This window comes from Tenebrio molitor, chromosome X (genome assembly GCF_963966145.1).
Source record: "Tenebrio molitor chromosome X, icTenMoli1.1, whole genome shotgun sequence".
Lineage (NCBI taxonomy): Eukaryota > Metazoa > Arthropoda > Insecta > Coleoptera > Tenebrionidae > Tenebrio > Tenebrio molitor.
Window position 1 is genome coordinate 4,218,238 of NC_091055.1, and position 26,541 is coordinate 4,244,778.

The 26,541-nt window shown below is 36.4% G+C and overlaps 1 protein-coding gene and 1 long non-coding RNA gene across 9 annotated transcripts in view; one reads left to right on the plus strand and one right to left on the minus strand.

The window, feature by feature from the left end:
* The window catches only part of LOC138139858 (SLIT-ROBO Rho GTPase-activating protein 1-like), a 43,390-nt gene extending 19,103 nt beyond the window's left edge, over nucleotides 1-24,287 (plus strand). For 2 of the 8 annotated variants that reach the window (XM_069060423.1, XM_069060422.1), the window contains 13 exons: nucleotides 12,159-12,342; nucleotides 12,396-12,561; nucleotides 12,612-12,833; nucleotides 12,886-13,014; nucleotides 13,080-13,631; nucleotides 16,747-17,017; nucleotides 17,069-17,281; nucleotides 17,330-17,435; nucleotides 20,524-20,742; nucleotides 20,792-20,862; nucleotides 20,910-21,090; nucleotides 21,139-21,364; nucleotides 22,546-24,287. In XM_069060423.1, the coding sequence (XP_068916524.1) occupies nucleotides 12,159-12,342; nucleotides 12,396-12,561; nucleotides 12,612-12,833; nucleotides 12,886-13,014; nucleotides 13,080-13,631; nucleotides 16,747-17,017; nucleotides 17,069-17,281; nucleotides 17,330-17,435; nucleotides 20,524-20,742; nucleotides 20,792-20,862; nucleotides 20,910-21,090; nucleotides 21,139-21,364; nucleotides 22,546-23,382 (3,377 nt within the window). In that variant the 3' untranslated portion in view covers nucleotides 23,383-24,287. Of the gene's footprint in view, nucleotides 1-1,595; nucleotides 1,731-9,633; nucleotides 9,788-12,158; nucleotides 12,343-12,395; nucleotides 12,562-12,611; nucleotides 12,834-12,885; nucleotides 13,015-13,079; nucleotides 13,632-16,746; nucleotides 17,018-17,068; nucleotides 17,282-17,329; nucleotides 17,436-20,523; nucleotides 20,743-20,791; nucleotides 20,863-20,909; nucleotides 21,365-22,545 lie in introns of those variants that run through there. The other 6 variants (XM_069060427.1, XM_069060425.1, XM_069060430.1 and 3 more) reach the window with 5 other exon arrangements.
* LOC138139873 (uncharacterized) lies at nucleotides 14,570-15,512 on the minus strand. Its single transcript, XR_011162397.1, has 2 exons — nucleotides 15,120-15,512; nucleotides 14,570-15,068 (listed from the first exon to the last, which is right to left on the minus strand). It is a non-coding gene; the product is annotated as an uncharacterized lncRNA (long non-coding RNA).
* Nucleotides 24,288-26,541: the final 2,254 nt, after the last annotated feature.

Below are 26,541 nucleotides of genomic sequence, written 5' to 3' on the forward strand. Positions count from 1 at the left end.
TAAAATTTAATCGTATTAAACAGTTTTACCAGAAACCGTGTAAATTTACATTTAACTTGCTAAATATATTCGAAGTCATGAGGTATAAATATTTAGTTCAGTTTATTTCGAGAAAGTGAAAGTGGCTTTCAGTAATCACACAGAGTAATTAATTGCGGCCGTAAATTTGGGTACCTTAAAAAGTAACACTCACAACTTAATATTACCTAAAACAGTTGTAAAAAATTTAGAGTAAAAGGAGACGTTTTGCACGATGAAGAATAACTTATCGGGACACCATCTTTGAGGTGCAAAATTCCTTATTTTTTTAGTGTAACATTACCACTGCCGTGTAAATTTACATTGGACAATGTTGATTTTACTCTACATATTGAAGTATGCGTATTCAGTGGAGCATGGTATGCCCTCACAATACGCAATAATACTCCGTAAATGTTTTTACTGCAAATAGTAACAGCCTTTAAGGTAAGTTCGTTGTAATGTATGTATTTTGTGTAATTTTTCTAGAAACTCTGTCAGTGTCCATCGAACTCGATAACTGTAGTCGAAGTCGCTAAGAAAGTATTGTACGGTATCTTATTATTAGGTAAAATTACACCCCAAAGTGGTGGCAACAAATATTTCTTCAATCGAGTTAAAATTACTTATTGGGGACATTTTCTTGTGTAGAATCTTAAATTAAAATTTGTTTTTTGTGTGTAATTTTATTTAAACCGTGTAAGTTTACGTTGTGTGATTTTTTTAGAATTAACAAGAATTGAAGTAATTTGAGTACACGTGAAATGTATTTTATGTAATTTTACCAGTAGTATTAGGGGTAATGCGAAGATTTTTAGAGGGCAGACGGGGTGCATGTAAATACCCCCATGTAATCTATGAAGACTTATTAAGTGAGCAGACCAGCTTTCAGTTATCGTGTTGTAAAGCTGAGGGTGATCGAGTTACCACGTAACGTGGTAGCGAAAGGACATTTCGAAATTGTCATAAATCGATATGAAATTTTGAAAATAGTTGCAGGTGTGTTGTGTAGGAACCTGCGAGTGCAGACGCCGAAGAATCTGTTTGGTTCGCAGCAGCAAAGTTGAACGCCTTCCACAATATAGCTATAGGCCACAACAGTTAGTTCTTCCACGAGCAGTTATTACAATAAGAAAGTTGCCGTCGATTTTATGCAATCGTATCAAATTCATCTTCACACATTCGAAACTTTCGAACAATACCGTCGGCATACGATTTCTATAATTCCACGTCTCGTTTAATATCGTGCGTTCTCATTATGCGAGTGGAAGTTCCATCAAGACTTGATGGATAACGAGAGAAAATTGTGTCGGTTGCGTAAGCGAGGGGTGCAAAAACAAGCCTTGTAAATTTGATTCATCTGGGCAGACAAAAGAATTTTGATGGAATTTTTTGTGGCTCATATGTAGGCAATTTGTGTTCCGTGGAGCATGTCAGGGAGGCGGTCAGTTTATTATCGAAATGTAATGTAATGGTGACACGTCTGTCAGGGTTTTTCGAAGGTGATTCAGTAGTATTTTTAAGCGACGGGGGAAACACACGGCCAAGAAGGCACATTATTCTGGTGCATCTGCGCCCACGCGAGATTTTATGACTCATTCTGCCTATGTTTAGACCGAAACTACCCTAAGGATTTCCTTTCGAGTAGACAAGCCAGTTCCTTTGTTAAATCCACATGGGACGGACGAGGAATACGGAAATTAAAAAACATGGTAAGAATTGATAAGTTTTATCAATAAATTGCCGTTGCCGTTGAGAATTCCTATACATACACGTTCACATAATAAATGATCCAACGGCGAAGAGCGAAAGAAAGCCAAGATACGTGATTAATTATTCACGAGCTTCTTCATTTTAATATCACCAGAGTGTGTGCGCCGGAAAACTACAAAATATTACAAATATTTGCCTCAAATTCTGCCAGTTATTAGTTTTCTTTTTTACGGAACGAGCGGTGAGAGTGGGCGAACGTTCACAGTCGTATTTTAAAAAGTGTTGTGTCGACGTCTCTGGTATATTTAAATTTTTCGTTGTTTTGCTCTAAATAACTGCATACATTACGCTAAACAAGTCTTGCTTAAATACACGTTTCGTTATGGCTTGTTGGTGGTGGCTTTGTGTTTAGAACAAATAACTGGAAGAGGAGAGGAAACGTCGACGTAATGATGTTGCCGAAACGATAAAAACTTTCGCCCAGTCAATGGGCCGAAAACAAAGAATCATCGTTAACCCTAACCCGGACCCCAATTTCAAAATTATCCTCCAATTCATCCCCCCGCTGCATCGTCTGCTGCACTTTTAACACCGACAATTGTCTTAATAGCATGACGACTGACACTGTTGCGAATTAGTTCAACAACCTTTAACGTATTTGTTTTTATTACAGTAAATTATCATAACAGTATCGTGAAGTGTACACATACAAGGACATTAGTGTTGTGATTCCGTAATTAAACGGCGAAAATTCGCGTGTGCACTCTTGCCAACAACAAATTGTCGATGTTGTTTTGATAGAAATGTTAAAAATTAATAGAGCGTCGTTAACGATTATCCGACGTGGCTGGCCGTCAACCTTCCTAATCTATTTTAGGTGTAAACGAGGTGTGTGAACTTGACCTCAACAACCTCAAAAATTAATGAAATTTGACTTGCAACTTTAATGCTTCATTAGAGCTTTTAGGCTCTAACAGCTTTCGCTAATGCCGTCCAATCGAAAGCGACAATTCGTTTAAATAATAATTCACTAAAACTGGATGCACCGCAAAATGAAAAGGTCACTCTGATGTCCTTCACGCAATTAAATTAATATAATTTACTGCTAATTTTACAAACGAACCAATTATTTCCGCTTCTACTGGTTCAAAGATCGACACAGTCAAGAAGAAATATTCTTTCGGATAACTGTTTCCCCAGAATTTTGTGGATCTTGAAGATATTTCAAGGACATCCTGGCGAATTTCACCGGGTATACAACATTAAGAAATTAATTTTTCGTGTCGTTTCCTGAGATATATAACGTGAAAAGTGATGTATAAATATAAATATAAATATATGTATAAACTTTTCCGTTTATATACCTAACTTCACATCTGTCAAAGATAACCTCAAAATTTACAACTAATTAATGTTTCATAACACTGCCAAAACGAACACGAAAAACGTTATTCAATACATATTTTAGGTATTCGGCCTGTTTTGCAACACTCGGCTACCGCCTCGTGCTTCAAATTTCGGCCTCATACCTGAAAAGTAATCTGACAGCGTTACGTTTGAAAATAACTATTTTATGATTATATAATCTTCCCATAATTAACTTCCAGAAATTAAAGTACCTACTATATAGAAAAAAGTTAATGTAAACACGTTTTTGTAGCTTGTTTACTAACAAACAAATCACGTAGAACTTTGATTATCATAATTGTGTTAATGAGATGAACAAGAAAAAGTTCTATGAAACATCGCTTCATATATTGTTGGGATAATTTGATGCAGATCTAAATCGCAATCGACCGCTTGCCTAAAACGATTTTTATAATTTAACGTAGGGAAATAATAGGGTGTTTCTTTTTCAAACTGACTGGTTTTAAAATTTTAAAACTCGTAGATACGTCTCTGGTGCACTCTTTACCCATCTGGTGTCATTTTTGATTCCGACCGCAGAAAAGTCTAAAGAAAAAAGGAATGCAATTTGTATTACATCATTTTGTAAAAACGAGGTCAGATAATTTTATTCATTCTCTTCAGGGGTCTGAACAGACCCCGAGCGATTAACTCGTTATGAAATTTCCCCAGCGATTTTTTTTAAATTGCCATTTAATTTTATCCAATTCCTTTTTTTCGTTAAAGTGCGCACCGATAACCAGAAATTCTATTTTTTGCTTCGGTGTGCATTTAGTTGCAATAATGTACAGTCTGGTGTCTGGACTGGCACACAACTTCCAACTAACCCCGACAAAAAAAATAAACGCGGAAGGTGTGTTTTATATCTTAGGAAAAATTTTGTGCGATAAATTCTGTCAGTTTGTTTGTAAAGAACGTGAAAAAAATGTACGTATTGATTCAGATTAAATTTGATCTCGTTTGTTATTGTCTTTCTGACCGCTACATAATTTTAGAATTTTATGTCAGAACTTACATTTTTATTTTTTATAAATAAATATGTATTTGTTAGATGAAATACATATTTACAAATACTGTAAGAAGTACGGGAAAATCTTTTACAACATGTTCGTGCACTTCTTGTACATTTATTCCGAACAATGACAACGTGATGTTATACAACGGGGTCACATGTGACCCGCGATTGAAAGATCAAATTTTGGACGCCGACGACTACTTGTACTTAATAGAATCAAAAACTATTGTTTTTTTATAATCATTTAAATAATAATCGATTAAAATAAAAACAAACATCGACCCCCCATGGATTTTAATTTCTATTTTGACGAAATAATGATGATTTTGCGCTTATTAGTATGTAATTAATGAAACAGGAATGATTTATTTTTGGATAAACTATACATTTTATTACAGACGAGGTTTTTACATTTGGGTCAAACATGACCCCGCATCATCGGGCAAGACAGAATTTTGTTACGCGGTTAGTGGGATTATCGAGTGCTAAAATTGCAATGTTCGAACAGTCTCGCCAAAATTTTCCGTTGTTTCACTTGAAACGGCGAAATAAATTTCAAGCTTTACTTCGTCAATCCACTTTATTTATAAAACAGAAAAGCACCAGTTCGATTTATTTTACAGGTTGACACAAAATCGGAGTTTGATGGTCTTTTGATGACGATTTTGAGAATATAAAGAAACGTTTGGATTTCAATAAATGTTTGCGGTATTGAGCGGCCATAAACCACTAAATCCCCGCCGAAGATTTTGCATGTTATTTGGGGAGTTTTCTATGTACTTATCCCGGTGGGACAAACAATCATCTCTCAAAGAACAAGCGTTGAAAGCAAATGTTTGGCGAATAATTCAAAAGTTATCAAACGGGTTTGTAATTAATTTTTTTTAAATTTACATTTATTTCATGAACAAATTGAGAGAAGGGGAGTTGACATGATCCTTTTTCATATTACGTTGTAACGAATGCTTAAAGCGAACATTCTTTGTTTTTGACTGTTATAATTTGGACTCCTTTTACAAAAAAAAAGTTAAAACAAACGTTGAATATTTACGCTTGATTTTTTGAAACGTATTTTTATGACATATGTAATATGAAGTTACGAACATTATCTGTGAATCAAAGGAAGTTTTAATTATTTTTTTGACCGTATGTAGACATAAAAGAAGTGTTATTTTTTAGTGGCGGCAACCCGACCGAAAACAGCTTCGCCTGTTTTCAGCCTGATAAGGTCCTATAAAAAATGACCTTCCAGATGATCTCCGGAGAGATGATAAAAGGAGACAGTGGTTTAATTTAAACATGGACAAAGATTCGATTGTATTATTCGTAATCAAGTCGATCAGTTGTTTTTTAGCGTGTTCATTGATAAAAGCCTCGTTGAATTAATCTGGGTTAAAATGTCTTTTTAATTTAATAATTCATCGATTCGACGGTTAAAGGTCTTGAGATTGATGCTAATGGCGTTCGCATAAATTGTCCCGACAATAAAATATAACCACGACAAGCAAATTATATGAAATCCCTTACATGCGTAATTAAATCGGTAAATTGAAGCTGACCTCACCGTGTTTTAATGTGTTGTGATCTGTAGTCCTTGACTTTTGGTACATTTTAATTTGAGTTGATGAGATGCAGCCCGGCAAGTTCTTCCCGGCATGTAATTTGCTTCAATAATAGAAAACCGGGGTCAACCGTTGTGACATAACGAATGTGATTTACGTCGTTTCTTCAAAATAATGGAATACATTAGCGAAAGTTTTAATTCAATTATGTGCAACTTTTTTCCAGCTCCTTGACGTAATAAAATTGCGCCGCCACAGTGATTGACCTATCGGGCCAAATTTTTCAATTAGAAGTCGCCCGACGAGGGGGACCGTACGCGAGTGTTGATTTACAATTTGTGGAAACTGTAGAAAACCCAAATTACAATTAAAGCGAATGAATTGGGAATGACGAAATTGAAGTTAATTCGTTTCGTTAATAATTGTCTTTTCTGCTAATAACGTTTTATCAGTTCACTTGATTATTTATAATTGTGACGGAAGACAAATTGTTCAGTTTAATTAATGAGGCATTTCTCTTCCAATCTTTCGTTTAACGACTTTACGCCTGGCCGATGAAATTATTGGAAAAGTTGGTAATTCCGATTGTTGCTTTTGACAGGTGCGAAAAGTAGCGAACACGTGTTTCCTGCCGATTTACCTAATTTAATTACCATAATCGCCCACTTTCACGACTGACAAATTCGACAAAAGTCGCAAAGAGATGAAATTCGGCGTGCAGAAAGCGCAAAATCGAGAGAATCTTTCCGAAAAATTAACAACCCTGGGGACGAAATTTGCATTCCTTTGTGACTGACTGGTCCCCAGATAATCGCGATAACAATTTATCCAAACAAAAATTATTAACACAATCGTCTCGCAAATTGCTAATAAAAAGTAACCGGTTCTAACGCGAACCGTCCGATCGGTGGTTCCAGTCGATAATCGAATAAATATTTCTTTACGGCATCGACGAATTAATCACCAAGTTTGAGTCATTACGCTGCAACATGTAATTCTAAATCACTCATTGTGTAATTAGAAGCGTGTTCAAAGCGTCTCAAGTGGTAGACTGGGGGGTTACCATAAACCGCATGTATATAATATTCATATTTGCTCTGACACTTGTATTATTGGTTTGAGCGAACGTCACTTGTTTACATTGTACCGAGTCTTGTATACATTATGAAAATTTTCTGTATAGAGGTGCCGAAGAAGCAGTTGACAACAATAATTTTGTCTTTTCAGTGGCGGGTTCGGTTTTTAGTGTCTGCACCTACCTAATTAGGTTTTGACGCTCCGCCAGAGGCCGCGATTTTAAAAATCTTTATTGCTCCGCTAATGAATGAAATGAATGAATCGATAAGCTCTCAATGGAGACGGAAAGCTTGATGGCACATTAACTTCTGCCACCAATCACACTTTTATCTTTGAAGGCGCGAATGAAAATGTTAGATGAAAGGAGGCGGTAAGTGTTATCAGGGACGGCGAAATATTTTTGAATGCGGGGGTGCCAGTTGGCCGTCCAGGTCGAAATTGTTGTCCTCACATCGTACGAGATAAGCTTTGTGTGGATTATCTCAGATTTCACGAGTTGTATTTCAATCGGCGCTGCAAGGAAATACTAAACTCGCCAGAAATAGCACCCTTCTAATCTTATTTTTAGACCGATTTGTTTGTGTAGACCGTGGGGTGTTCCACATCCAAGGAAACACTACCGATTTGTTCGATGATCTCGATGAAATTTTCCAAACACGCCGACAATCCTGACAACATTTTGGCAAACATTGATACAGGTGGACGCGGTGCTCGTGGCACTTTATCAAAACGAAATTGCTCTCCAAACACAATTAATTCGACAGAGGAACAAACAGATCTACGGTTCGACGTTCCTCGTTCGAAAAATTTCGACGAAAAACATGGAAATTGAGCCCGCGCAAATCCGGCAAATACGATATTGATAATCTTTTGATAACGATTTTAAGATGTCGAGAGACGCTCCAATTGAATAATGCTCCATCAGATCGGATCCCATCGAAGATTTTCCATGTTTGAGTTTTCTCGCGGCATTTTCCTCTCCCGGTGGGACATAACAATCATCTCCGCGAGAACAAGCGTTGAAAGCAAATGTTTGGAGAATAATAATTCCAAAGGTATCAAACGGGTTTGTAATTATTTTTTTCAAATTTACATTTATTTCTTAAACAAATTTGAGAGAGGGGGGACTTGACATGATCGTTTTTTTTACGTTGTAATAAATGCTCAAAGGTTCTTTGTTTTTGTCCGTTATAATTTCGACTCCTTTTAGAAAAAAAAAAGTTAAAATAAACGATGAATATTTACGCTTGATTTTTTTGAAACGTATTTTTATGACATGTGTAATACAAAGTTAGGAGAAATTATTTGAGGATCAAAGGGAATTTTAATTGAAACGAATTATTTTTTTGACCGTATGTAGACATAAAAGGAGTCGGACGTCGCAGGCAAAAATCTGTAGGTTTGATAGAAGTTTTGGCTCGTAATCCGTGCCAGTACGATCGTAAAAAGTCGATGGGACCAGTTTTTAAAGATAGAATTTTGACAGAGAACAGCTGGTACCTGAGTGAGGCCATTGTGGCATGCCTCCACGAGTCCTGCATCACAATCGCATGATCAGGTCTCGATAATGTCGACATGACATCAAAGCAGTTGTCCTTAACTAACAGGAAAACTTTAACTTAGCCCTGTGACATTTCAATGGCACATTGTTTTCGACTAACTCGCCTGCATTGCGTTCAAACGCGCTCGCTAATCGCTGGAAAAGGATCGATAAAGTGCCTGTAAAAATAGTGGTAATCCTGTGATTAACAAAACGTCCATCCAGACAGATCCAGTTAACTCCCACGACCTGTCTCTGGATGTTCGGGCTTGGAAACGTTCGTTTTAGGGCAACAGGTACCAATTTAAAAACACTCGGTACTCACACATCAACGTTCCCGCCGATCTCATTATCGATACGTGATTTAGAAACTCGACCCCACTCGCGTTGTGACAACAAATAAATCATAAAGAACACCCGCCGGATAATTATTTAAAGATCGCCGTGCGGACATTTATTTCTTGAAAGCAGTTCAATTAAATATTTATAAGACGTTTTGTTTTTGTTATTTGTCGTCGATCTCGACGACCGCCTATTGTAATCGAGTTCTTTTATGCTCGCAAAAATCGATGCAGAAGCCCTCGAGTATACACTCTAACTGGAAAACCATTCCCAAACAATTATATACAATTTTGTACAATAATCGGGAATTCGAAACCGGCTATTGTCGCTTTCTGGACACTTTTGTTGGGTTATTAGCTGACGAGTTGCGGTAGTACTTCACAATGGCGGCTCGACGTGGCGCATTTGATCTTCTCGCTCTAAGATTTTGCCACTCTTCTCGTTTTCCACCATAAAACGAGCCGACCGCAGAAATTAACTGAATTTTACTGCCGACCCGAACGAATTTACTATTGATAGATGAGAACTACCCGACGATAATTGCTCTACTCGGGTTGTCTTACGACACTTTTATACCTCATCACAGTTCTTAAAATCTGCATGCGTGGTTTCGTCGACTGGAAAATCAACAGGTGATGGTTCAAATATGTTAGATAACCGAGTACAAAGTTCATTTTCATTTTGTTACCCACCAAAAAATCGCATCGGGACAAATCAAACATTCCACACCCTACATGCGTTTCTGTTCATGTAAATTCCCCCTGATCGCATTTATTGAAAAATGTATGTGGCCAAAAATGCGACTCTAATCAATTTTACTTCAACTAATACAACAACCAAAATTTCTGATTTATAGATATTTGTGTGCAAACGCAAACATTACTCCGATGGGATTAATTATTTTTCCACATCTGATAATAAAGGAGGCCATTTTTTTACTTTCACTCCATGTAAAAACTATCTAATCTAGCGATAAATCTTTATCAAATAAAAAGCTTCATTTTTAGCAAAATTGATGATTTTTTTATTGGATGCACACAAGTAGGCAATTGTTCAGAAGTGTCTTGTTGTTGGAAGATGATAGAATGAAGTACAAGCTTTTTAATAACAGTGGTGAGTACCTGATTGTTTTAAATTAAAGCGACGATCATTTCGTGAAGATTTAATAAAAATTCCGTGCTTGTGGAAACAAATCCGATACAGTGGGCGAAACTTTTGTATCTTCCTAATTCGATACAATACTCAAGAGTCGTTTACAAACTGGCGTATAATCAATCAAAAACAATTGAACGGTTGACGTTGACTGTCAAAACAAAGAACAGTAACGAATGTATCAAAACAGGGCAGAAAGCAGGAATAGATGAGACGCTTTCACGCAGCGATTTTAATATGTCAGTAAAAATGATATGTATTTGTATTTTGTTGTCCGAAATTCGGGGTCTCTAACCGTGACAGGTTTGAATAATATCGTAACAAATTATCTAAAGTAAGTGTGTAATAAATATGTGTACCGGTTAAATATTAATTAATCCGAATGGGTCGACACTCTTCCGGACTAGTACTATCATTCGTTGCCATGTAAATAGCTCGTAATCGAAAACGGAACCGAGTTGTGGTGATAAAGAGTTACGTCAGTGGAATTGTCAACTTTTGAATAAGTCTTTGTTTGATTGCGAAAACTCATGTATTAATGATTTCCGAAAGGGAACGTCGAGACGACTTAAGAGATTATCTCTAAGGACAGTCGTAATTTACATTGTCGTAGTTTGTTTGAAATTAAGTGCGAGATTATACATTAATAATATAATTACCGCAACAGAAACGCGCAAATACAATCCTCGGAAGCACAGACGTGTTTCCTTTATGAATAATCAAGAACTCGAAGATCGCACAAGAGAATAATCGAACAGAGAAATGAGGAAAAGCCGTGCTAGCCACATTGCGCATTAATTAATTACTAATAATAACAATAATAATTCATTTTGCTGAGGTGGAACAAACAGATGTACGTAGAGAAACCAAAGGATTTGCTTTTGCTGTTCGAAAATCAGGTAATCAGTGTTAAACACTAGATCTCACCGTAAGAGATAATCCATGCAAGAAAGAGAAACAATGCAGAATAGTATTTCGGCTTGTTTCACTTTGCTACAGTGATTAACAACATCGAGATGATTACGTTGCGAAATTATACACTCTCACGATCAATTGGTAATTAACTACGAACTGATTCACCGTAATGTCAAAGAATCAAAGAGAATAATAATTAGGAATTTACCATTTTAACACGTCAAGTGTGAACAAATCGTTGTTAATGTTTCTCTCCGGAGCTCAAACGTTCTAATCTTACAAAATCTCGAAAATCATTATCGCTCATTCCGGTTCAGGAATAATTCCGTTTAATAATTAATTAGAACGTTCGTGTTTCAGTTTTTTTCTTTTTATTTTTTTTTTTAGAAGAACAACCTGCGGTGCATTTAATCTTTTTCATTTTATTTTCACATAATTATATACAATTGAAAAATACATGAAGTCGATAAACGTGCATTATCTGTGGGACTTTTTGATTAGTCATGTGTGCCAGCAAAAACACTATAGTAGAATAATAAACGCAATTGATATTTGCAAACAGTTTATATAAGATAAATAAATCGAAGGTGTTTTTATTGTTTTTCATGTCATTAATTTAAATGCTTCACAAATTGTTAAATAAAGTCATGAGAAAGAAACCAAGTAAATTAAGAATCAGTAGGTATTATTCTATTATTGTTTATAATTTATTGAATTATTGGTCCGAACATTTTTTTTCAGTAGTTTTATGAGACAGACAGACAGACTGGTAACATTTGATATAATCTTTTTTTTATCAAAGAACCACCAACACCGCAATTTAGATCCAAAATAGAGCTGGCAACATTGTACACTTTTGACCTAGGTGAAAAATCTCATACATAAAAATTGAGGTTATGTAGAAATATTAGTAGCGCAGCATGTTAATAAATTTAATGACAACTAATTTGAGAGTTTAATAAATGTCTCACTTTGCCAGGCATTTTTAATAACACGTTAAATGCCAGTTTGCGTACGTTCAAGGACATTAAAAATGACAGGCTGGTATAACCAACAGATATATGTATAATAATTAAATTCCGTAAGTTTAGTAAAATTTGATTATTGCAAATCTAAATCAACAGGTCGTGGTTCTTTGATTAGAAAACAGACTAGATGTATGTGATTTTCGTTGTTTTATCAGGTTGAAAATATTGAAAATTGTGTGTTGAGAACAGTTGTAACAAGTAGACGAACTTGGTCGGGTGACACTGTTACTGGGCAAAAGATTGAGGTGCAATTTTTCTTTCCATGTTCTTTATCGCCATCGAACCTTGTATTCATTTTTCTGTTTATAATGTGATTCGAACGGCGTTGAGTTTACAACAAAGAAGCAATTCACGTTTCGAGCAAACTTCAAACATTTCCATTTTTCCAGATATCCGCTTGCAACTAAACGAGCAGTTACGATGCTTAGATTTGCGTATGGAGGCCCAGGTGGCGTTGGTGACGGAACTGCAGGATTTTTTCCGTCGGAGAGGCGAACTCGAACTCGATTATTCGAAGAACTTGGACAAGTTGGCGAAAAGTCTCCAACTCAGGCACAAAGAACAGAAACAAAAGTGATTATTCGTCGATCGCGTTTGGATCGAGTTGCTTAATTGTTCGGTTTCAGGAGGGAACAGTGGCCCCTTTTTTCGAGTTACACGTGCTGGCAGCAACTGGTCACGCAGACGAAGAATCTGAGTAAGGACCACGTGGCCCTCTCCGAGGTCTACTCGACTCATCTCGTCTCCAGGTTGTCCCAGGTGATGGAGGACGTCCAGAGAATATACAAGAGGGTGAGTCGGCGGGGGGTGTTCTTGCGGGCGGTGTTGACGGACGTTTTCAGTGTCGCGAGATCGGCTACGAGACGCACGAGGAGATACTCCGCGTCCTGCACGAGCTGCACACCACGATGAAGACATATCACAGCTACCAGGCGGAGCTGCGGCAAGCGGAGGCGAAGCTGAAATCCGCCGAGACCCAGAGGGCCAAGCTGGAACAGTCGCTTTCGCAGGATAAGTTGGACAGGTCCAAGAAGTACAAGTTGATGGAAAAGGAGGTGATGAAGGTAATTCCTCGATTGACTTATCCAGTTTGATGTTTATTTCAATTTTTTCAAGCGCAAGAACAAATACACAGACGCGAAATTGAAAGCTCTCAAAGCTAGAAACGAATATATTTTATGTTTAGAGGCTTCTAATACAACCATCCATAAATATTTCGTAGACGATTTATCTGATCTCATTGATGTGAGTATAATTCTGTTTGCTTGTCTTCTCTTAAAATATCACACTCGATAAACACATTTCTTCAGTGTATGGATTTCGGTTTCCACAATTGCATATCTCGGGCGTTGCTGATGCACGTCTCGGCCGAAGAGGGCCGCCAGAGATCCGTACAGAACGGTTTGGACACCCTCTCCGCCTGCATAAACTCTCTAGACTCGAGACTGGACAAACAGCGGTTCCTCGAATACAACCACACCGCTTTCATGATACCGAAAAAACTGGAGTTCCAAGGGCAGAAACAGGAAGAGGTTGGTCTTGCCAAATTGCCGATCGCTATCGTTAAATCGGGAATTCGTTTAAAGGTCGCCGAACCAGAAATACAGAAGGTCCTCCACCTAGAAATGGAGAGCAGATTGTCCCAACTGCAGCAGAGGGTGACTTCGCTCAGGGCCGAGTCCGAAGAGGTGTGGAAAACTCTCGAGACCGCAGAGTCCACGCTTCTGGAGATGTTGAACGCGAAGGATTACGACTGCACCGGATACTTCGGAGAGAACGCGACGCCCGCGTGCAAGCCACCGGAAACTGCTTCCATTAAGCTGAGGGCGGACAGACAAGAGACTGAAGAATTCTATTTGACGGTAAGCGCGTCAAAATTGCCCCATAATCAACGATCCATTGAGACGCAATCGCCTGAATTATGCGCATATTTGTATTCTGAGGTGCGTGTTGCTCTAATTTTGTTTTTTCGTTCTTTTATAATTGAATCCTCGTAATGACGTCATATTGTTTATGGTCGCGTTAGTTCATAATTCGAGCACGTCCTACACTAATTGTACGTATAAATTTTCAATTTGCATTCTAGATAAACAAGATGCTAATTTTCGAACGTTATAGATACTGTTCCGGTCGCATTTCGGACGTACATTCTGTAAATTTCTTGAAAACCGCACATCTAACCTAACACTTCCAAAGAAAGATGTCCAAGAATTGTCGTCCATTGATTAATTACTCTGGTAAAGATTTCCAGGATCACTTATGTTAAAACTCTTATCTATTGCAAAATCCAAAATTCAAAACCAAATTAATTGTAATAATAATAATAATAATAGTAAGATGCATTTATAAAATAAACTTATGAAATATATTTCGAAATACATATGTATGTATTTAAAAAAAAAACAACAGAAAAAGCAACGCAACCGAAGTTTAGCTTGCCTGCTTCAATCCATCTCCTAAAAAACAAAATAAAAGAAAGAGCAAAAACATAAGAGAAGAGGACATAAATTAAAGAAAAATAATTATTAAATACTGAATGTAGATGCATTGTTCTGATGACGTTGCGTCATTGACGAAACACGTGCTAGCGTTTTGATGATCGATATTTCGGTGTCGAGCCGAAAGTTCCAATTAATTGCAAAAAACTAATCAGACTCTCGGAGAGAGTTTTATTTGAATGAAATCAAATGGTTGTCGGTGAAAAATAAGGGCCGGAATAGGAAGAAATTGAATTAGAATCTCTGGCTGGAAGGAGACAGCGGCTGATAATATTTTAGTGGGTCGAAGTGTAAGGTTGATGTTTAAAAAAAACCGCTCTAAATTTATCAATTATGTATTTTTCCCCCATTTGCTACAACAATTCTCCACCGTAATTGAATTTTTAATGTCGCGTCTATAAAATTCTGTCCTTGGAGCTAAAAAAGTTGTCCTGTCGGACATCGTCGGCTATTTCCATCCGCTTTCCTTTCGAATAATTCTCTCGAGTGGAAACAAGTGATAATTCGATGAAGCCAGGTCTGGGGAATATGGAGGATGAGTCATTATTTCTCATCCGAGTCCCTCGAGTTTTTGAGCGTTTTCCATGCGACATGCGGCATCACTTTGTCCTGACGGGGCGGAATTTCCTCTCTTTATCGAATGTGAACGTTTCAGCGTCAGCTTTGCTGATCGGTGGACTTCTCTCTCTTTTCCATCTTCGCGATTGACCCATCTTCTTCCAGTTCGTTTTCGTGAGGATTCATTTAAAGATTTTTTCTTCGAGATTCGTCCCTCTCCAACGTGAGGTACCCGCTGACCTACTGTGATCGTAAATAAATGAGTGGAATTGAATTTCTGAGTAAGTTACTTACTCATCGACCACGACAGAATTTTACACTGCTGGGGTCCACCTCTTCGGATGGTTCTTCAAATTTCACCCAGTTATTCAGCGCAACTTGATTGAAGCCATCGATGGTGCGACGTCTATTGGTTGTCAGCATCACAGTTTTCTCTCTCACTTCCTTCACGGAACTCTCAAAATAAAACATTCCGATACGCGGTTTTGATATAGCGTTAACACATTGAAAACTTACAAAGTTCATCGCAACTGCACGTGTCATGATGAAAATAAAATGCACTTTATACCTGCATTTTCTTTATTCTTCTAGTAAAGCTTGTATTGACCGATGCACTCGATATTTCCCGGAAGATCTCAACGACCTAATAATCGATTTGTTTTTCTTATAAAGTGTTTCAAAACAAAACCTTTCTTCACTCGTTTACGGAAAAAATCTGTTTAATAAACAGCGCAGATTATTTTATTATTATTCAAAAGGCAAGTTCCCATTTCCTCGACGACTTTGATCTATTACTCTGTAGATTAAAGCACGAGGGTGGGCTTTGTGTGGATATCTTTCATTATATGTAGGAACACCTCGCTTATTAAGAATTTCCTTGACATCTACCCTAAACCAAGAACATGTTTATTAACGAATTTGAGGGTTATTACGTTCCAAAGTTATGTGGAAACCATAGAAGCTTACTCGACTGTTCCTTATTTTTTCCACGACAATACATTACTTCCACCCAATTAATAAACCATTTTATTAAAAACTCCATCAAAACAAGTCTAATTTCAAGAAAAGTAATTGGTTTTAGTCTGCCTTTTCTTCTGTTTCCGCCGGTTCCTCCTTACTCGTTCATTTCTCAAAACCGTAACTGCAGTACTTTTCAACTTGCTTATCAACAAAAAATAGAAATATTAGTAGCGCAGTATGTTAATAAAGGTAATAACAACTAATGACAATTTGAAAGTTTAATAAATGTCCATTTTTAATAAGATGTTCAAATTTTAAATGCGAGTTTGCGTACTTTCAAGGACATTAAAAATGACAGGTGTGGGCAGTTGTAGCCAATTGATATCATTAAATTCCCTAGTTTTAGTAAAATTTTATTATTGCAAACCTAAATCAACCGGTCGTAGTACTTTGATAAAAAACCAGAGTATATATTCTATTGGAACTTTTTAAGGCTATTGTTACGTAAGGAGGCAGGTTTTGAAGTTTGAAGCTGTTATTACGAGACATCTTGCGCAAAAACAAAAAAAAATGTAAATTGGAATAACTTGCTGCAAGACAGAATTCGTCTGCATAATTCTAGTGATCCCCCAGTTATTAGTAATAAATTTTCTGCGAGTCGAACTTTGTGACTACATTTTTTACCAACAATCAAACCAACAACTTTCTTTTCCCATAAAAATTTAACGACCGTTGAGCGCTTCAAAATTAGCTGAGATCAATTTTTTATTTTTGGACGCAACAATGAATGACCGGTTTAAAAAAAGAAAACTAGAATTATTTCCGGAAGAAGTGAAAATAACAAAAAACATTCAACGGAACCAACACTGTTTTATGTCGATGTTGAGCGAACACGTTTTTTTTTGTTTGTTTAGCTTACGCCTCCAAAATGATTTTTTAAATGATTTTGTTTTGATCGTAGAAATTCAGAGAATATTTGCTGGGTTCGACGAGAATCGCCCGTCTAGATGCCAAACAAGAGTACATAAGGCAATCTCTGCTATCTGATGCACCCGATTATTGTACTACTTTGAAACCAGCTGTGAAGACTCCACGACGCAAACGGATAGGACGATTACAGATGAACGGGCAACCGAAACTGTTCGGTGGGTCTCTGGAAGAATATTTGGAAGCTACAAATCAAGACATTCCTTTAATTATCAAGTCTTGCATCAGAGTTATTAATTTATACGGTAATCGATGTGTTTCTCGTGGTTTCGTTGCGCTAACCCTCTAATTTGCAGGTCTACACCATCAAGGTATTTTCCGAGTGTCAGGATCTCAAGTCGAAATAAATAATTTCAGAGAGTGGTTCGAAAGGGGCGAGGATCCTTTGGCAGACATGACCGACGCGTCTGACATCAATAGCGTGGCGGGAGTCTTGAAGTTGTACTTGAGAGAACTGCGCGAACCCCTGTTTCCGATCATTTATTTCGAACAGTTCATGGAGCTTGCACGTAAATCGACGCCGAATAGTCACTTCACGAATAATTTGGTTGTTTCAGAATTAGAGTCTAAGAGAGAGTTTGTAGTTAGGATGACGGAACTAATAAATAGTTTACCGAGAACTGTGATAGTTGTGATGAGGTATCTCTTCGCCTTCCTAAACCAGTAAGTTCGAGAGGACGGTGGTAATGAAGTTAAACCAAATATTGATTTCCAGTAGTATTTGAAATACAAGTTTTTAACTGTGAGACACGTAGAATGGTCCAAAAGTTTCTTGTCTAATCATTATTCAGTCAAGTCACGTACAGTTGTCAGTTGATAATCTTTTACAAATATTTCGCTGAAATGAATTCGGTCCTCGTTGAAATATTTTCAACAGTATAAAACGTGTTGGATTTTTAAAAAAGACGAAGTGACTTTATTGTAGTCAAAGAAGTCCTGTAGAAACCCTTGCCAACAGGAGTATGGTGTTGAAACTTCCATGTTCAGAAAGAACAACGAGTGAGAGGATTGATTGTTGCAAACTTTTTTTTTTTTTTACAAAAGAGAGATGTTGAATATCCTGTTAGTGGAATTAAGTTGTCGTTCTGTACTAATGGTCTGACAGAAGGAGAATCAATTGAATGAGGTATTTCTGTTTTACTAGTCCTCAAGAAAGCAAAGATGACAATCTCAGAAAATTTTAGACACGATGTTTGTTCTAGAAATCTGAAAGTTTTTACATATGTTATTTCAAAAATTGAAACCTAAAAATGGTATTTTTTGCATATCGTAATGAAAGTGGCACTTTTTTACACGCAAAATCGTAGTGAAAGTAGCACTTTTTTACACGAAAAATCGTAATGAAAGTACTACTTTTTTGCATCATTTTATTTAATCTCCTTGGAGATGATTGTCAAAGCATACTTTTTTTTTAAATAATTTTTCATAATCCTTTTACGACTAAATTTCTCAAGTTTTTTCGATATGCAAAAAAAAATAGTGTGTACTTACAAGACGTTGTGAAAGTCCCTTTTTTCACTTATTTGATTGATTAACTCGGGCTACGCCCCTCGTTAATCAATCTGCAAATTCGTGAAAAAAAGTATGACTTTCATAACTAGTTGTACAAATAACTATTTTCGTGTGCAGTAAAGTAAAATCAAAGTACATTTGGAAATGTCGAAACGTTGATGAAAGTAGCCAGTTCCTTTACATATCGTTATCTTACTTGATGCATGAGTTGAAAAATGTCACTGAAGGAAAACAAGTGGAATTGTATCTCCTAGGATGCTTTTTCTTTGTGAAAATGGACCATCGCACGTTAATTGTTGTAAAGGTTTCTTGTTCAAGAATAAGATTTGATGATCACTGTTTGAAATCGATATCTGTGAAGTAAAGATCAAGACTGATTAAGAAATGCAGTCGGATTTAACACGTTTTGGCTGGAAGAACTTAAAATATTTGTAAAAGTAAATAATATAAATGTACCTAAGCAATAATAGTATTGCAATTGACTGAAAAATAAAATACATATATGTATATCTTCTAGTGAATCACAGTTAGGCTGCAAATTTTTAAAACATTTGATACATTTTCGACAAATAATGTGGTGGTTAACAGTTTCTTTTTTGATATATTACATTGAATTGAATACTACAATCAATTATTACTAAAAACTGAAATGCACGTGAATGGAAAAAATAGGTGCAAAAATATTTTGTTTTCAGCTGACTTTAAATAGGTAAAATTAGCTTTTTGTCCCTTTAACCTTGAGTATAGATTGAATAACAATGTTTAATTTTTATTGAAAACAAAAAAGTGTATGTGAATTTTTCTTTCAAAAGTTGTACAGAGCATTTGTTCTTCACCGGTTCAGCATAAAAGTTCATTCAAAAACAAACAAGATGTGTACCACCAGAATGAGTGCACAGATGAACGACTGATTAATTAATTAAATTTCATTTTAAAAGTAAAATGAATTTTTTATTGAGATTATAAAAAAACTCACTGTTCAACGAATTTAGCCGTTAAAATGTGGTAAAAAAAAGGGTTTTGACAATCGATTTTTTAAAAACAGAATTATTGATCGTCAACAACCGTTTATGGCGCTATAAAAATAGTCTCCATTAAAAAGGTAATCTCGTACATAAATTCGAAAGTAAACAAAACAAAAATCGATCTCGTGTTTTTTCTATGTACACGTTAAATTGGATACATAACGTTTTTCTTTGATTAGACAAAAAAATCCATACATTCACAGATAACTAAAATATTTTTATACTGCTATATTTAGAAAAGCTCTGTTATGAATGACTTGTAATACTCAATGAAATAATTGTAACTGGAAATTGCTTGTTAACCCGAGATCATAGTGTTAATTTTCATTTAACACTATTTAGTGTTTATTTAGAGTGTTTATTGCAAAAATATAGTTTATTCATGTGCAAGAAAACTATTAATGTGTTAGAAACATGCGAGTCTTGTGTCGAGTCATTTTCTTGACAGAAATAGAGACTACGATCAACAAAAAGAGTAACTTGATAAACTGTCAATATTGACATTTGTGTGAATTCCTAATTAAAACGAAGAAAATGATGACTGGGTTTAGGGAAAACCTCTCATCATCACGAATGTTTGTATGACTGAAGCTACGCCGTACATTTTCAAAAGTTTGTTTTTCAATAGCCCCACACCTTCTCTTTTTTTCGTTGATCATAAATATTATAGGAGTACATATTATGTAGGTGGTTTTTCATACATGTTCCCAATATATGGTATACTTACAACGTTTAAAAATTGAGGACTATTGAATTTAATTCAGTGAAGAAAATGTAAATCAACAAAAAAAGTAAACTGCCAATAAATACTCTTAATGTCAAAGGTTAAACAGCAATTGCTTACTTGGTTTCTCACCGCATTATTTGTTATTCATTATACCAAGTGTCTGTGGCGTTTTTTCAAATGTTGGAAATGCAATTGTTGGTCATTCTGATGACAATTCCGTATTTGACAGTAGACATAGGCGTACGCGCTTATTTTAGACAATAAATGTCAAAATGATTTCCGCGCACGCCAGTGTCTTGACTCTACGCCAACTTTGTCAAAGCATTATTTCAAAAGTATGACCAACCTAGCAAAAATACTCACAACAACAAATATTTCGAGACAGAAAAGTGTTGTTTGAGAAGTGCACAAAGTGAATTAGTTAGTAACTTGATAATAAGAGTAGTTCAGTTAAGTAGTGTGGTGATTTAATTTTGATGATTTTTAGCTTATCAGAATTCTCCGACGAAAATATGATGGATCCTTACAACTTGGCAATTTGCTTTGGTCCGACTCTGGTACCGGTCCCGGACGATAAAGACCAAGTTCAGTACCAAAACCAAGTAAACGAGTTGATCAAGAACATCATCATGTTCAACGACGAAATATTCCCCAACGATGGCGGAATCGTCTACGAGAAGTACATCTCGCCGGAGCCGGACGACCAGTGAGTGATTACCATTTATCAATACGTTCGTATCATTAGCAGTTTGTAGTGACGTCGGCGATTCGCCGTCCGACCAAGTCCAAGAAGATCTCGACTCCGAAGTATGCCCGTCCGAAGATGGTAAACGATCAAACATTCACTTTCCACATTCAAATCAATTTTCTCAGATTCAGAAAACATGGAAGCAACCGCACAATTCGACTTCATCGCCAGGTCCGACCGGGAGCTGTCACTGAAGAAGGGCGACACCGTCACACTCTACTCTCAAGTGTCGAACGACTGGTGGAGAGGATCGGTGAAGGGACAGAAGGGACTCATTCCTGACAAATATATATCGTTGAAAATGAAGTATGACAATGCGTTGCGATTTCCGCTTGACCATTCGTGCGCTTCCAGAGATGACGACCGCGAAAAACTGGAACATCTCAAGTCCAGCTCGTCCGAAGAGTCGATGAGGAGGAGGGTGTCCAGTTCCAACGACTCGATGCTCTCCGAAAGCTCCGTCTCCGCCAACAACTCACCCTTGGTGCAGTGCGCCCCGGTAACGTGGACAAACGTATCAGACATGACCGAAACGATGACCACCGACACTAATCCAGTACTTTTAAGCCAAGCGAGAGAGGTATTGGAAACTACTGTCTAGTGTGCACGTGTTAGCTAATCGCCATGTCGCAATTTTTATTATGATTTAATAAAAATATTTTTTGCCTAAGCTATGCATTGCGTAAGTATTCTTAACACGCAGTATTAGGACTTTATAGAATCTAATACTTTAAATTCATGTACACAATGATCTCATTTATGTTACAAGTAAGTCGTCGATCTAACTTTGTGATTATACAGATTATCTTGTAATTTGTTCGTTCGTTCGCTTCGTGCATGTAAATGTTTTATTTTTTATGTGTCCAGTCAGTGTTAAAAGCATGCGCATGTGTTTTTGTACAAAGCAAAAATTTTTATTTAAATTACGAACTTTGTGATTCAGTAACTCGACCATAACTTATAGATATTTCATGTACCTATTTGTATATAATTTAAATAGGGTGCAGGTAATATTGTTTTAAAAGAGATTGTATCAGAAGACTTGTATGCATGATTTTTGTCATGTAGACCTTGTAAGAATAAATGTTTCTTTAAAATTTTTGTTTGAGTGTCACGTTTAAAAAAGTTTTCAAAATTTTTCGATCGATGTGACAATGTGTTTTATTTTTAAACCCAGGAACGGTGTGTACATGAATTTATTTGTATTGTGATTTGTTGTAGTTGTACTGGGTGGAATAGAACACAGTGTTGTTAGAAAAATTAGAAAGAGTAGTATTTTTCACTTTATTATTTTATTTTTTTTTGTTGATTTCATAGTACATTTGCTAGACTACATCCGAGACTGCGAATTTTAAAGGTGAGCACTTTCGCATGTTTTGGTGTTTTTTTCATCTCTGCATGTGCACTCTAACTAAACTTCTAACACTTCTAATAGCGCTAGAAACTTAGTGGGTTGGGATAGTTACATTTAATTCTAGATGAGACAATAGAAAATTTTTTGCACCATATTGATGTACTTTTCTATTAGATTAAGTGGTAATTAAGAGTAGTGTAGAAGTAAGTGTCGCATTAATTGTTGGCATTACCCTCAATTACCATGTTCCGTGGCCCTCCACCACATTCGATACGTTAGATGTCTAAATTATAAATGTTAAGTGTTGAACGACTAATCGATTCTTCGTCTTTTCTCCAAAACGATCGGTGTCTGTACAGTTGTTCAAATAATCGCAGCTGGTTACTGATAAATTGTTTTTGTTTCAGAACGGACACAACCGCCTTAAATCTTTGGACATATCTTTAGAATCCCAATTACTTAGTAAAATCCGCGATCCCGCTTTAGTTTCTCACTGTACAACGATCAATGTAAACCAGTCTTATCCTCAAAGTATTACAATAAACGGATCTCCTGTGTTGTTAAGTCGGAAAGTCATCGAACCCAAACTCGACTCGACCGAAGAGGACTCAAAATCGGATCCTCCAGACTCCAGCTTAAAAACGGAGCCCGAAATCGACGAATCTAACGTGAATTTCAGCCAAAACCGGGAACTGTGGCAGAGACGAGCCAACTCTCAGTCTCAGCTGTGTCAGGTGACGTCCCAGTCGCAGACCCTCAAAGCGAACAGGAACTCGGAGTCGTCGTATTTGCAAAGACAAAACCACACTCCGGACCTGGTGATGGACCTACCGCTGGTCGGGAGTTCCAGTCCCAAGGAAACGACCAAGAAGTCGGTCTCGATCAGCGGGAATCTCGACGCGGAGGCGGCCGCCGAGGACGACACCTCGGCCAAGTTGGAGAGTCCTCAGGGGCCGGAGAGCCCCGACATGCAAACCGCCGCCGAGAGATTCGCCAAACAGAACCAATGTACGCTCAAGAAGAACACCAAAGTTCACGTCGACAACAGCGACCTAAGCGCTGACCCCAATCTGATCACCATCACTAGTCCCATGCCTGAACGTAAGTATGCTACGATCGGCAATGCGACCACCACGACGTTTAAACCACAGCTCAAAGCGAAACCTGCAGTGCTCAAAAAACCCGCGTTTTCTGTGCCATTGTCTGCCGATGTGCGAAAGGACCAACCAGATCTTCCCACATAGATTTTATTCGAATTATTTTATCCAAGACAATAAATTCAACGGTATACTCATTTTTAGAGAACTCGGATCGTTATTTTTTATGGAACTGTTTTTGTAAAACTATAATATAACAACCCCTATTTTGATAATTTGGAACGGAGATGAGTGGGTGGACTGAGTGATTTGTTTCGTTTCTACGCAGATTTGGTGCAATTCATTCGAAAATATTTTTACGTTGATGTATGAGCGAGTTGTGACAAGCGTTCATTTTATGTTGATGAGAGCTTGCTTGGCTATCATTTCGTTAGCAATTTGTGTTGTGCTCAGTTGATATTGTTAAATGTAATTTTATCTTGAGTCATTTTAGCTGAAAACAAAACGAACGATTTTTTTAATGAGACTGATACGATATTTAACAGTTTAGATTAATTAGAAAAATAATCAAAAGGTACTTAGACAGGGTGTGTGGAAGAAATTGTTTTTTATACATATTTTTCGTTAGACTGATTGAACCACATATATATATTAATGTGATGTAGCATACGTACATATTTATACAATGTGAGATGTATTGGACATGTGAATTTATTAACTATAGCAACAATTTATGAATTGTATTCATCGGTGCCTATTTAGATATATGAAGTCATTTCTTTATGGTCTTTATCATTTACATCGAATTATCCACTTTACATGTTCTATTTTTTAAGTACGAATATTGTGTATTCTAATTTAAGTCCTTGCCTTAATATTAGCAAAGAGTGAAAAACTAGCATAAGTTGATGCCATTCACACTCATCAAATTATTTTTAACATGTAATACTCCGCAAACTACCCATTCACGACCTTGTTTGCTGAGTGCTGTGGTTCTTAATATTATTAAATGTATAAAAATATAATAATCTCCAAATATACGTTATGCACGAGCCATTTCTTTAATTCACTCCTTTTATGGCGAGTATATAAAATTTATCAGCTTCTGCTTTACTTGTCGACTAAAAATTTCTGTTCTGTGTCCAAATGTAAAATCCATAATGAATTTCAAATTGAACTTTATATTCAAAAATGAAATTCTTTATGTATTCATTCATTAATTAAAACTATCAGATGTTTCTAAAAAATTGTTTCAATAATTTTAGGATGTTGTGTTTTATGTAACATCTAGATGTTATAAATTTTAATATGTGTTATCGTACATATGTACTCCATAGATTTACTCCTTCGTTACATGTTTTTAATGTTGTGTAGGATAAATACACCTAGATAAAACGGGGAATACGCTTCGGGTGTAAAAGGAAACGATTACACCCCAAAATTTTCGTTTGCATGTGTCATTCATGAAAACATCAAAATTTTTCATGACATGTGTTCATTTTCATCAGAAATCACCCATACGTCATCTTTAAAGTAGCACACATGTAGTGTTGTAGCTTTTTGAATTTTTATTCTCAGTTCGTCGACACCATCTAATTGGAATCTAAGACATACATTCATTCGTTCATTTATTCATTCATTCATCGATCCATCAATCAATCCATCCATATATACGTACAAACATATACATACATAACGTTCTTTCTATATTGTTGTCAAAAACTAAAGATGGATTAGTGTATGTAACTCTGATGAAATATATGTTACCTTTCGCGTTCCTCAAGATTCTCTACTGGGAACCCCCGACGTCTTGTCTGACAATTTTTTTCCTAAAATTATTTTTACCAAATTGACAATCACCTAAAATATTTAAAAAAATATTACGTACTAATTGTTTTTCATTTATTTTTGTTCCACATACGTAATTTAGTAACTTATTACTTTTGGCCCAATCAAAATCGATTTTATTTGATTTTATCATTGAAAATTGGATCAGGTTTTAATTTATTTGTCCAGATCTTTACGAGGCAAACAATTTAATACAAAAAAAATTAAGCGAAGGAATCAAATTCTTCGAGTCAATTTCTCAATAATTCGGAGATCTAGATTCGCCGTCGTGAATCTAAATTCACGATGTTGAAGACTATTATACACAAAAAATGAAAAAGTACACTCATGATTGTTTATTTCTGTACACCTCTGCATTCAAAAGTATTTGGTCCCCTCAGATTGGTAGAACTGATACTGAATACCAGAATTCGGGGTCGATTTTATCTTCAAACGTGTACATCCCACAATTCTTTCAGGTAAGTCCCAGAGTTGTCACAGACATAACCTCAAACTGTCGCCCGTACATCCACGGTATCACAGATATAACCTCACATTATCGCCGGTATATCCCCGGATTATCAGGTATAACCTCACATTATCGCCGTACATCCCCTAGTTGTCTTGGGTATAATACCGAATCGTTGACTTGTTAAATAAAAACATGGCAGAGTTGATGAAATAATTAAATTAACATCAAGCGTACTTCGTGATCAATTATTTTGATTTCATTCGTACTAGCTGTCTGCTGGTTCAGACAAATGGTGATTATTTACTTGGTGTTGTACATGTTGAGAAGGTAAGTATTAAATACATTAAAAACAGATTTCTGAGAATATAAATAAATCTAAATAAAGTAGTTTTATTGCATTTTTTCCCATTTTGGAATCAAGAGCAAGATTTTTAAAAGAAAAGTTTTCAATCAGAATTTCTACGGTGCAGCAAGTTCGTTATTATTTAATTCAACAAAAACATGCAGATCTGGCGTGTGGTTTACCCAGAAGTTACGGAGTGCATCCGAGAGCTACCAACAATGTGTGCAACACACGAAGAGAATTCTTTGATTTGTTCGTGTTGCAAGACTTTTGCAGCCTGGAACAGTTATCAGCTACATAGATTAACTTCTAAACTCTGAAAGCAAGACGAAATGGAAAAATTAGGGAACGGAGGCGTCGAGTCTTAGATTCTTCCGTGCAGTTTAATGGAACAATCGTTATGCAAAAATAATTACCTACCTGCTCCGCACATGCACTTGTAGCTATGTCTCCCTTGTTGACACATGCAAGGCGACACCGTTGCATAATAATTAATAAGTAATCGTGAGCGTAAGTCAGTAACCTTGCGAACAGCAATAGAAAGAAGCGGAAAAAATTTAAGGACGAACGAAATGGATCTTGAAGTGAGTCCTCTTCAATCCCTTGGGACCTGACCTAAATAAATATAATAAAGAGAAGAAAAAAGTTTCAATAGTCGAGGCAG